General features: G+C 38.6%; 1 protein-coding gene across 1 annotated transcript; it reads right to left on the reverse strand.

Annotated features, from left to right (window-relative positions):
* Positions 1-1662: 1662 nt before the first annotated feature.
* On the reverse strand, positions 1663-12280 carry LOC149019188 (shaggy-related protein kinase eta). The gene is made up of 12 exons (XM_089153238.1): positions 12108-12280; positions 10769-10861; positions 10348-10407; positions 9990-10262; positions 9834-9908; positions 9680-9736; positions 8925-9065; positions 8769-8819; positions 8584-8679; positions 7074-7157; positions 4684-4785; positions 1663-2549 (listed from the first exon to the last, which is right to left on the reverse strand). Exons 1-12 carry the CDS (start codon positions 12192-12194, stop codon positions 2454-2456), a joined length of 1215 nt encoding a protein of 404 aa, XP_089009364.1. The 5' UTR covers positions 12195-12280; the 3' UTR covers positions 1663-2453.
* Between the last annotated feature and the right edge of the window lie 232 nt (positions 12281-12512).

Genomic DNA, 12512 nt, shown 5'->3' on the forward strand with positions numbered 1-12512 from the left:
AAATCTTTCTTTTTAGATACTTATGCAAGGTATGAAGACACCGCCATCTCGAAGTACAAAGTGCCAATGGAGCTTTATGACGTACCGGCGGGCGAGAACATGAAGACACACAGAGGCTTGTGCCCATGCTTGGACTGTTCCTACGAGGTTGAGCCTTCTGAGTTTCATGGTTTTGCTTAGGGATGTGGTGGCTTTAGTTAGGTAGATCTAAGTTTTTTATTGGGTGGTTAAACAATACCATTAATCACACATTAAACTCATGTACATTTGATATACTCACATTGACTTCTGCTGACTAACTTAGATTCAGATGACTGCAATAACCATATTTGATACTTTAAAATAGTTGCTCCTTTGATTATGCTGTAAACCTAATCCTAGTGAGGATATGGATCACATCCATAGGTATCTAAATAAATCTGATACTAACTGAGTATGGTGTGACATGCTAGATGCTTCTAATGTTCCTATTTTAGTGCTGCAATTTCTATTTTCTAAGTCTTTTTTCTTTTTTTTTCTTGCTTTCTTTTTACTGGATATTTTATAATATTTGTTTCTATGTTTGGACCAAATATTTTGTAATCTTTGTTTCTACTTTTAGACTAAAATTTATGTAATATTTGTTTCTAGCTTTAGTAGACAGAATACTCGCACATAAATAAAGTAGCCTACAATTCTAAGAGACCTATCTAGAATCGAACAAGTTGTTCCATCTGTGCTGGTTTCTTCTTCCTTGCTTCTTTACTTGTGCTCAAATCTGGTTTGATTATTCTGTCCTAGTAAATTGCTGCCTACAATTCTAGGATATCCAACCAATATTGCAGTGAATTATTCCGTCTCTGCCGGTTCTTCTTTTTCTTCCTTGCTTGAATAAGAATCTTAGTTTGATTATTAATTTTATTTCTAACAAAACTATTTCAGAAACATTCTATCAAGTTTTTGTAACAAAACAAAATTTGCATGTCCTGCAAAAACCATTCTTCAGACAAGTATTCCCATCCAACCACGTTTAAAGAACAAAAGGCAAACCATTTTAAGTAATAGATAGACCTATTCAACAACAGCATTATTAAATGCATCCTAAGATTCCAAAACTTGCAACTAATCCAAAGCTTTGAGTTCTTTAACATTTATTCTACCGGGGATTCTTTTATGCCAATTATTCCCGTGAAAGGAGAGATGATACATCCAATTAAAAAATAGAAATCATGAAAAACAAGATTATGAACCAAGAGGAGCCCGCGTGCTTTGCCCAAAGCCGGGTAGAGAATTGTGCTCCCTTACACATTTAAGCACTGAAATAAATCCCTCAAAAATATGGTAAAAGGATGTAGAGTAAATCCAATCTTCCACCCTGACAAGTAGAGTAGGGGACCAAGAGAAGCCAAGTGCAGAAGGAAACTACTTTTCAGATAACCATTCCAAATGTTCAAGACACAGTCCAGGGTATTCTTTTAATTTCTCCAAGTGAACAAGACCAAAAAGGGTGGATTTCTTCAAAATAATCCTTCCCGATTTACCCTCCCGTCCCTTTTATTCATTCAGATATATGACAATTTTAACCCTTTTTTTTTTTTGGGAACAAAACATCCGCGGTTTCCAACCAAACGAAAAATTAAAATTTAGAACAAAAAAAAAAGAAGAAAGAAAGAGAGTACACGTGCACTTTGTACTACATCACATATAACTGTATAACACCACGTTGTTTGGCCATTGCTCCTTGCTCCTCTAATTTAGCTGTCAAGTGATAACAAGCTAAAACCATACCAAAACTGAGAAAGGAAAAGCTCTACTTACCACATAATCACATAACCAGCTAGGTTCAAAACCTTGAACTCTTTAGTCAGCTAAGCATGCTCTGGGTTGATCAAAAACTGTGAGCATAAGAAGACTGGACTGCTTTTTTTCATCAGATTGGGAACCATAATATACAACTAAGAACAAAATTATTCAAAACATGGCAGAAAGAGTAAAATGCACTGAGAACACCAAGTTTCCCGGAATTGCGAGTCCGCGATCACAAGCCGCCGCAAATAAAAGTAGAAACAACACCCAGCGACTAAATTTTAGACAACTGATCCACCAACACCACCAACCCCCCACAAAACTTTTTCTTGCTCTTGCCATTCAGTTGGGGCCCTGCACCTAAAGGAAACGCTTTCCCATCATCTGCATTCTACTCAAAGCTACTTAATTGGTTGACATGGATCCTTTATCGTCGGACAATATACAGAAGCATGAAACATTTAGAGGCCAAGAGCGCACAACAAAAACCGTAGTAGAAAAATTCACCAAATTTGAGAAGGCCCAGCGCCATCCATCCGTGTCACAACAATGCAGAGAAGTTCCGCCTCTCAGGCTTGTACGTTTTCTGCTTAATCACAGCTTAGTACCCCCACCCCCCTTTGCCTTGCATCATCAACTACCAAAAGTCTGGTTCGAGGTTCCTATGTTTATGTGCCAGCTGGCTGAATGAGATTTAGACCAGATTGACGTCTCACGTGCTCTGGTATCAATCTGTTAATGAGCTCTGGTGGAGCTCCAGCTAACTACATCCAGAGAGAAACATAAGCAACAAAGTTGACCATCAGTAGGTGAGCCACACTCATGACAAGGTAAATTTCATAACCAACCCCTTCTCAAACCACATATAAGAGTTGCATATGATTCAAATGATTTAAAACAAGTATTTGCCTATGCCTCGAACTCCAAAAGCAGGTTTTTTATATCTAAAGCCAGCTACTTACATCCCAAATGCCATGTGCAAACTGAGATGGAGCCCAAATCAGATTAGATTCAGTCACTGGACACCAGAATACCAGATTCAACTCAAGGACCCCAGTTTTACCTAGGAAAGATTCTTTTTGCTGCTACATTCTGATGTAAACTGTTTCCAAGGGTTCCACATGGGCTAGGGTTACTTCCCCAAATCTAGGACCCCTAATTCGAACAACAGGTATGTTGATACTTTTACCAATTTCGTGGTGTCCTAGGTCTGGGTCCAATTGAGTCCAGTTAGTTGTGTAGACCCTAGATCTATTTTTATTTTCTCATTAAGATTAGTATTTTGTGAAGAGTCCTTGTCAAGGTGTGATTCCTAGTTGTGTTGGGATCCCCTCGTTTGAGTCTACTTTTTATTAGGAATCCATATCTACTCTTAGAATCCTAATTGAATCTCTCCAGAGTATGTTATGATAGTCCTTTTTTTTGTGAGGTAGTTTATCAAGTCAGAGTCCTAATAAGAAGTAGAAATCAGTTTGAGGTCAATTAGCTCTCCTAGTCTGAGTCTTGTTTTGTTTCTTTTTGAGGCTATAAATAAAGCCTTCATTTTTGTAACAACAAGTTGAAAGGGTCAATAAAATTTCTGAGTTTGGAAAGAAGTTGTGGGCTTCCTTGGGTGGTCTATGGCAGATTTGAGAGTGCATCTTCTTCAAGTTCAGCCATTCTTCTTCGAGTACAGCAGCCATTAACCATCTCCAAGTAAGTAAACATCAACCCCAGCCTCTCTCTAACCCCCCCCCTTCTCCTAGCCTTCCCGCAAGCCCTTCCCACCCTTCTTCCTGCGGCAGCAGCAAATCCCCTTCCCCTTCAGTCCTAGATTCCCTCAATCTCTTACCCCCTCCCTTCCCCAATAGAATCGCATAACTCCCCTTTCCTAATCCTACTTTTAGTTCATCAAAACGCCTTCATCCATTAGGTTTTCAATTTCTGCAATTCATATTCATCCTTTAGAAACCCTAAAACCCCTAGTTTCATTAGAACCCCTTGTCTTCCAAAGCTTAACTGCAATTCCCTCACCCTTTAAGGATTAGCTTCCCCAACTTATACTCGATCTCAACCCCACCCTGTGCCAAGAATCCTTACCTCAATAGGACTCTTCAAACCAAACCTAATTCGAGTAGGACTGCCAAACATATTAGGATTAACCTGAAAACTATAAAACACCAATAACAGACCCTTCCCAAGCCCAACCGAAACTCTATAGTATCAATCCCGAAGCCCTGACTTAAAATTATAATTCTGGAATTATAGTACAGCAGCAGCCGAACCCTAACTCCTTTCACCTTCAATCCTAAAACCCCTTAAATTCAAAGTTAAAACCATTCCCAGGTCTGAGAAACTGCAATTACACCATAGGAAGAAACCTAAAACCCAATTCCCTTTGGTCCTAAGCCTGATCAAAATTTCCAAGGCCTAAACCCCAACCTTGCCAACCCAAATTCCTCCGAGAAATCTCTCATCATCAGCATATACAGCCTCGGAAGACCGCTGGTTCCCAAAGAGGATCCTGGAGTGAGCCTAAAACTAGGAAGACATTCCTACAAGCTAAACCTAGAATTTGGTTAACATATTCAATTCTGTATTTACTTCTCAAATGACCATGAATGTAACAACATATGAATGGAGTAAATTTTTTAACATATCAGAATTAATTTTATTTAGATCCTTACAAGTCCAGTCTATCCAAAGTGTCACATTTTACATGCTTCCCTTTGTTTAGAATAGAAAAAAAATGAACTCTAACATCTAATAAATAAAAACTTCAATTCTTGAAATTTAGAACAGAAAACATACTGTTTATCGTGCATAAACATAGTTTCAGGCAGGCACAAAACATGGTTAAAATTTTCAAAAGTTTTTAAGAAATGCATAGGTAAGAGTTTCAGGAGTTACAAGACATACTTCCTGTTTGAAGTTGAAGAGAGGAGGTAAAGGCCGACCATTAGGAAGGCGGGCATTGGGCTCTCGAAGTTCGTCAAAAAATGGATGAGCACATGCCTCTAGCTGCAGAGGAAAAAACTGATGTCACTACTGCATTTCAACCATACACAAAAATAAATTTTCTTGCTTAAGTGATTTAGATGGTTTTCATCTTGTTTAGACGTCAGTTAGATCATTAATTATGACCATATACTTGAAGAATGATGAAGTCTATTCACTGTGTAAAAAAGAGAATCACATTCGTAGAACAATACATATGGTCACAGAACAGGGCCGGGTTTATGCAAAGCACTTAATCATCAAATATAAGTCTGAAGCATAAGATTCTACATAGGAAAATTTCAATTACCAAGCAAGCTAATCAGCTGAATGAAGGCTTCTAACTGGAAGTGTATATGTTCCTTCCAGACCAGAAACTAACATTTTGATACAAAAAAATATAGGTCTCAAAAAATAAAGCAAAAAAGAAAAACCCCTGCAACCTCCCCCCCCCCCCAGACACGTACATGCAAAATGACCTCTGCACCAACCTTGAACTAGGGATGCATATGTCATTTTGGGCGCCTGAAGGCTGGATCAGGCTCATGGGCAGCATGTCCGGTGTGATTGGGTGGCATTCTTTGTCCCAAAATAAACCTATTGAAACTTTGTGAACTCCAAGATGCTTACAGGAAGAAAAGCCCAAAAGTTGCAGAGTACTATAGAAAAGTGTGATCTGATCAACTCATTGGCTTTACATTTCGTTAAAAATGAATCCACATGGTAGGAGAACTCTCGAGATCCGGCAAGGTAACTCTCTTTTCCATTTAGCGAGGCAAGATGATGTGCGAGAAGCAACAATGTGCTTAGCACATAGGGTCTCAACTCTCCAGTAGTAACTTGGATGATCAGATTATCAGTTGGACTTTGTAATGGAATTATCAACATGTGAAATGTATTACACTTGTTTGAATTTTGAACATTGAACTTTAATATATGAGCATATGACATGTATGGTAGGACATATTAAGGTTTAAATTTAGCATAGTCATTTCCCACTTGGCATCCAAAATGAAGCTCACGTTTACACTTTTTTTTTCTGTAAATTTGAAGTAACCAGTGTGTTCAGAAGGGCTGAAATAGTCTGGACAACAAGTTTCAGCCCCAAGTTATCCCTAATAACCCTCGAATGGAGTCTCAAGTTGGGAGGAGGATATTCCATCAACTCAGCAAGATCTTACCCAGATCTCGAGCAAACCCTCATTTTTGAGTTGGTGAGATCGGCCTCGGGATCAAGATCATGAACCATGCTCAAAAAGAGCATCTTGGTTTGACTGTATCACTCTTCCAAATGAATTTGTATATATATATAAACAGGTCGAGATCCAGAAAGGCAGGAGCTTTGAGATAATGGAACAAAGTTAAAGAGCCTAACATAGCTAGATATGGATAAGAGGGCATCGAATACATATGGTGAGCTACAACAATAGTTAAAGAGCCTAACATAGCTAGGTTAAGAGATAATTGAGCATGCCATGATGTTGTTAGGATCTCATATAGGCCTTTATGACTTGGCCTGTAAATGGGCCTTTATGAGCCTCTAAAATATCTTTCAGGCCATGACCAATGCCTCAGTTGGTCCTATACATGTGACCAGCTATCAAGAAAAGAATTGCAATCACTAAATGATGGTGTGCAATATCGGTCAACCATAGACCCCCTGTTAATGGATCGAATCCTCCACAAAAAGTAAGAAATTCCACATATTTTGACCAATTTAAGGTGAAAAATGGGGTTGCTCCCTCAACAAAACTGGGATAAAGTTGAGCCAAAAGATCCCGATTCAAGATAAATTCATGAGGAAGTGGGATTTCTTTAGGATCTACTCCAGCGTCTAGAAATTGGTTGATCGGTAAAGATACATGGACTTGGTGTCCCGCCCAAGAAAGAGACCCAAGTTCTGGTAACCCCGCTAAGTGGTGATTCAACATAGATTCTACATCTTGGAACCAAGCCAATTTTGGAGCAGCTTTAAACATGCCTTTGTCTGCCATCTAGAGATCGTACACCCTAATTGAAAACCTCCATCAAAGCCTCTCCTGATCATAAAGACCACATTAAATCACAAAACAAACACTTCTCTCCTCCCTCAAACCCATTAACTTCAACAGTATAGTGTTACCACTGGATGGATCCACCCTGGGATACAGACTTAGAAAACCATCGAGAATATACTGTAACAAGCATCCATAAGACTGTCTATGCAGTCACTGATTTAATATACAAGCGGAACATGGCTAAGGACCAAAAATAATTTTTGGGCCCTCAAGCCAACGCCATATAAGGAAAAGGAAAATGAAAATGATACTCACAGCAGTACAGCGAAGACTAGGTGAATACTGCAGAAGCCTTGAGGCAAGATCAATCGCTTCTGGAGGCATCCTCTTGTGGAAAACCTGTGTAGACGAACTTTAAGTCAAATAACAAGGATACATAGAAAACCATATCATTTTCCACTAGAAAGATGCACAATGGAAGTTAATTACTCAAATTCCGCAGTTTCAACTACTAGACGTGGCTTTTAGGAAATGTATCTGGGAAGAAGAATCTAATATAAGATTAAAACCTTAAAGGCACTCACTATGAGAGACAAGGAAGGCAAAAATCCAATATGGAACAAAAGGACAACAAAAAACTCAGCCACATTCCCTTAAAATGTATTGAATAAATTGGCCAGATTACATGCTGCTCTAAATGTACATAATAAATCCATGATGGAAATATACTTAACAATCTTCAGCATCAAGAAATACCATAACCCCGAAAGGTTTATAAACCTCAGCTGAAACAAAAACAAGACCAAAAAAGGCACATGCACAATAAAGGGGCTCCAAATCCTCTGTGCGATCATAGCACTGCGGCCTTCTGTGGTTGCCATGTGGCATTAAACAATCCTGTGGCTACGATTGTATTGTGCCATTTCAAAATTTAAAAACCCATTCTCACTATCTGGACTGAGGAATTACCTGCCAAAAGAGTGGGAGGAAAGATCATTATCTGTGTGGAAGATTCTCTCGACCCTAAATTGGTAAGAGGTAAGATCGTAATCTATATGCAGATTCTCTCAACCCAAAAATGGCAAGAGGGAAGATTGTAATTTGTGATCGGGGATTTGTCATCAGAATTGTCCAATGAGTGACATTCAATCATCTTGGAGATGAAGCAACCTATCTAATAGAAATCCAATATTCTATTCAAATCTTAAGATGTCCCGAAAAATAACCTCTTTTTGTTACAGGAAACAAAGATGCAGACATGGATTTTATGTTTGTTTCCCTTTTTTGTTTGTATCATTTTATTGGTTTATGTGTTTTCTTACGCTCATTCTGCAAGTAAGAACCAAGAAGGTAACGCTGTCACCGGGGGGAGTGGTGGATAAGTAGCGTAACAGCAAGAAGAATGGTAAAATAGAAAAAAGAGAGAGGAAGGGAAAGTAAAAAGACAAAGAGTGAATGCCTACAGGTACAGAACCTCAATCACCATTACAGGTCTTCTTGGAGATTGCTTCACATACGAACCCAAAGACGGAGGAAGAAAGGAATATCTTCAAAGAGTGAATTCTGGGAGTAGAAGGAGATTTAATTAATCGGGTTTTCAGAAATGGGCTGGTATAGGTAAAACAGGTTTCTGCACAAAATTTATTATTTAAATCTAAACCGTTCATTTGGTATTTTCCAGGTGTCATCTTTCAATGACGCACTACCGTGAACAGCATAAGATCTGTACAACAGTGGATATTTTTCCTAATAAAGGTGTTTTAGAGCACGAGTCAACCATTAAAAAATTACTTCTCTATCAAAAGAGAAAGATGGAATAACACACCTTGTGCCAAGGGTGAGCCTTTATCTGAGGAAACCTGAACTCAGTATAGTTAGGATTCATACAGCGAATCTCTTCTCGAGTTGGAGTTCCAAGAACCTGCAAAAAAGACATTTGACAGGTGATCACACCACTGGTATAGTTGGACAAACTCCATTATTCAGTTGATACAGATTGTGGAGCTGAACCTTGATGATCTCTACAAGTTGGTCCACCGCACTGTCTCCCGGAAACAATGGCTAGGAAATTAAAATTTTGGTAATGTCAAGTCACCAATATAGTCAAAGCAAACCTCTCTGAGAATATACCTTGAAAGGTTTCAAGCTCAAGATTTGGGTGCAAACCTGGCCTAGAAGAAGCTCAGCAAGAACGCAACCAGCAGACCAGATGTCAATTGATGTTGTGTATTCTGTTGCACCAAATATGAGTTCTGGAGCTCGGTAGTAGCGGGAGCATATGTATGATATGTTTGCCTCACCCTTGACCTGCAAGCAGTTTTATACTTGGTGACTCAAGAAATTAATAAGAAAAAGAATACAAGAAAAAATCCTGTTGATCATTGCAGACATCATGAAAGGTTGACTCATAAATATTTATACTTAAATTGCACTAAATCATCAAAACTATACTAATATTTCAAGGAGAGCACGTCATGGGAGACGAGACAATCAACTCACAACCAAATACCCCAGGAAGAATAAAGTATCAGCTAGCAGGAGCCATGAGATGATTGGGATGCCCAACAAATGGATGCAGTCAAAAGAAGCTAAAGGAAGCAAAAACTGAAACAAGGCAGTTCACTGAAGTCTGTGAAAAGACTTCACTAAAGGTCTATTATCTTCTTCCAAGTCATTATCATTTAATACAATATCAAACATAAAAGAAGATTGGAATAGAAAAGTTGAGTCTCCCTGAGTCAAAAGTACAAAAAGTGCACATCTTACAGGAATCAAGATATTTCAATTTCAGGAAACCCGAGCCACAAATCAGTCAAAAATCAGTTGACATGTAATGAGGCTGATTCTTAAATCATTTAAGAGATCCTAGTCGTTTCAATGAAAGAAGAGACAAGGAAAGAAGAAAATTCAACGCAACATACCAGAACCTTTGCACTTCCAAAATCACAAATCTTGGTTTGATGTGTAAGGGGATCTACCTGCAAAATGTCCCAGAGGATTAAGAATACCAAGACAGAAAAGATTGAAGAATCATGCAGAAGAACCACCAGCAAATAACAGTGAAAAAGTGCATACCAGAAGATTTTGAGGCTTTATGTCTCTATGGCAAACACCAGGAACAGTGTGAATGTGAGCAAGCCCCCTAAAAATCTGGAAACCATCCACCAGTTAACAGAAGAAAGACAATATAAAGTATGTGGAACGCATAAGACAATCAAGCATGATCCATACTTGGTACGTGTAGAGTTTAACATAGATAAGTGGCATCCTCTGGTTCACATTGCTGTAGTGTTGCAAAACACGATATAGAGTCTCAGGCACATATTCCATGACCAAGTTGAGAAAAAGCTCATTTTTACTGGTTGTAGAGAAAAAGCAATGCTTCAATGAAACCACATTTGGGTGATCCATTGAGCGCATAAGCTGCAGCTCACGATTTTTATACCGCCTGTCCTGCAAGACCTTCTTTATGGCAACTGTCTCCCCAGTCTCCAAGCATTTTGCCTGGCAAGAAATTAAAAATAGAGCATGACATTAAAAATAAACTGGGAAGACAAGTACAGTTTCTAAAGAATTACCATTTTGATACCTGAAAGACAATTCCAAATGACCCAGTCCCCACAACGCGCTCTGCCATATAACTAATAGTCTGTGAGGTACAACAAGAAATTGCATCAGCATTTAAACGGTGGAAGGACAGAGTTTAGCAAATAATTCAGTGAAATGAGGAAGAGCGGAAAAAATACATCAGCAATTCAAACTATGGAAGTAGTGTTGTGTCAATGACTCCTTACAAATCACTCTTTAAACAGACAGTTCTGGCATCAAAGAGGCACAAAAAGACATTGCTGTGTTCACTGATTATTATTTCTCTAGAAAGAATCACTTAATTCAGAGAACACATTTAAATCTTTAGCAGCAATTACAACATCAAACTAAATTCCAGCAAGTGGATTATCAGAGAAAAATATAGCCACAATAAATTGACTACAGTAAGTTTTTGCTCTAACCCGCTTGGGTTCACCATTTTTTCCTCCAATGGTGGTGGAAATGATGTGACCAGTTACTGGATCATTCCCCTCAACAACAGAAGGTGGCATTTCCTGTTACACGTGAAATCCAAAGATTCAATTAGAGCCATTAAAAAATGTACAGGTTTCACATAGGTCAACCCATAAAATAGTATAATCTACCAAGAGGAAAATACCACATACCCAACCAGCCAGCATAATTCAAGTGAAAAATATCATGCAACCGAGAGAATGCAGAGTAAGAAAAAGCAACAAATAAATACATGGGATTCCAGAAACAAAGAACTTAGGAATATATGTTACATAGAAGCAGGTTGGAAGCATTATGTCTTTCAAGCAAGCATCAAATGCCAAAAGCTTGCAGATCAAACAGGAGACAGTCGGAAAAAAGGGGCAAACACAGTCAAAGGAAGAATCAAGTGGCAACGGCCATAGTAAACCAGGAGAGAGATTCAAAGAGAAGCCAACGGAAAAAAGAAAAAGGAGGAGATCAAAAATAATAACCACCACAAGATGATAAATCACACAAACCCAGACAATCAAAACCAAGTGCCAGCGAAACCCAAATCACACTAATAACCTATAAGAAGATCCAAGATCTAATAAAAAATCTAAATAAAACCGAAAAAAGTTCAAATAGAATCTCAATCAAACACAAGATCTCAAAATAGAATTGTCAACAAGAAGACAGAACCGCAGGATCGGGTAATGAGAGAAAAAGTCGAAAGGAAGACCTGAAAGAAGTAAAGCACTATAAAAATAACAAGGAAAAACACAAGGAAGCTCAACTACGACATCTCAACGAGAATCCTCTAAAAAGAGCAAGTTACGAGTAATTAAAGCTTCAAATAAGAAGGGGGAAAAGCCAAATGTGGACAAGAAAAAGTAAATACGAAGCACCATTTTGTTCAAAAATTTTCTGTTCGGTTTCTCAAACCACCACAAGATGATCAGACGACAAAAGCAGGTACCAGTACCAGTACAGCTTCGGATTCCTCAAACACGAAGAAATCCTAAGATCAAAGATAGAAGAAAAGACAGGAATTTCCCCCAAAAAAAATTTAAGCAATGATCATCCACTTGTAAAATCTCACCATAAAACCTTCTTTAGAGTCCATTTCAAGAAAACATGGGTTCGATCTCCAACTAAGAACTTGAGGAGATACGACAGAATCTAAAAAGGTAACAAATACACATTGAAGAGTACAAGAAGAGAAAAAGCAACATATGTCGAATCGTGGAAGAAATGCAGAACCCATCTCAGGCGTTGGATTCTGCAAATCTTGCTCGAAAACACGAAATCTAGACGGAAAAATACCTTATCGTCTCCCATCTCCGGCCGACGAGGTGCAATCTTCACTCCCTCATTCTCTGGTTGACGAGGCCCCAGCGGCAACGAGGCCATGTGGAATACAGCTCCACACCCGCTATTTGCTCTTCTGTCTCTCCCCCCTCGATTTTCTTCAATCCCTTTCTCTCTCCTCTTTTCCTTTCGGCATGCAGTAATAAATTAGACAAGCAGATAATAATTCACTTCTATAAATCTACCCCCGACCCCACCAACATGGAATGGAATTACAAGAATGACCTTAGGCGTTGAAACGGCATTGCAGACGAAATGATGATTGAGGAATAAACAGTGGATGCTTTTTTTTTTTTTTTTTTTTTTTTTTTAAACAACAGGGGATGCTTTGACGAAAGTGTATCTCTAGGGGCCGATACA

The sequence above is a fragment of the Hakea prostrata genome, chromosome 4 (genome assembly GCF_041222555.1).
Source record: "Hakea prostrata isolate BN-2017 chromosome 4, UWA_Hpros_2, whole genome shotgun sequence".
Lineage (NCBI taxonomy): Eukaryota > Viridiplantae > Streptophyta > Magnoliopsida > Proteales > Proteaceae > Hakea > Hakea prostrata.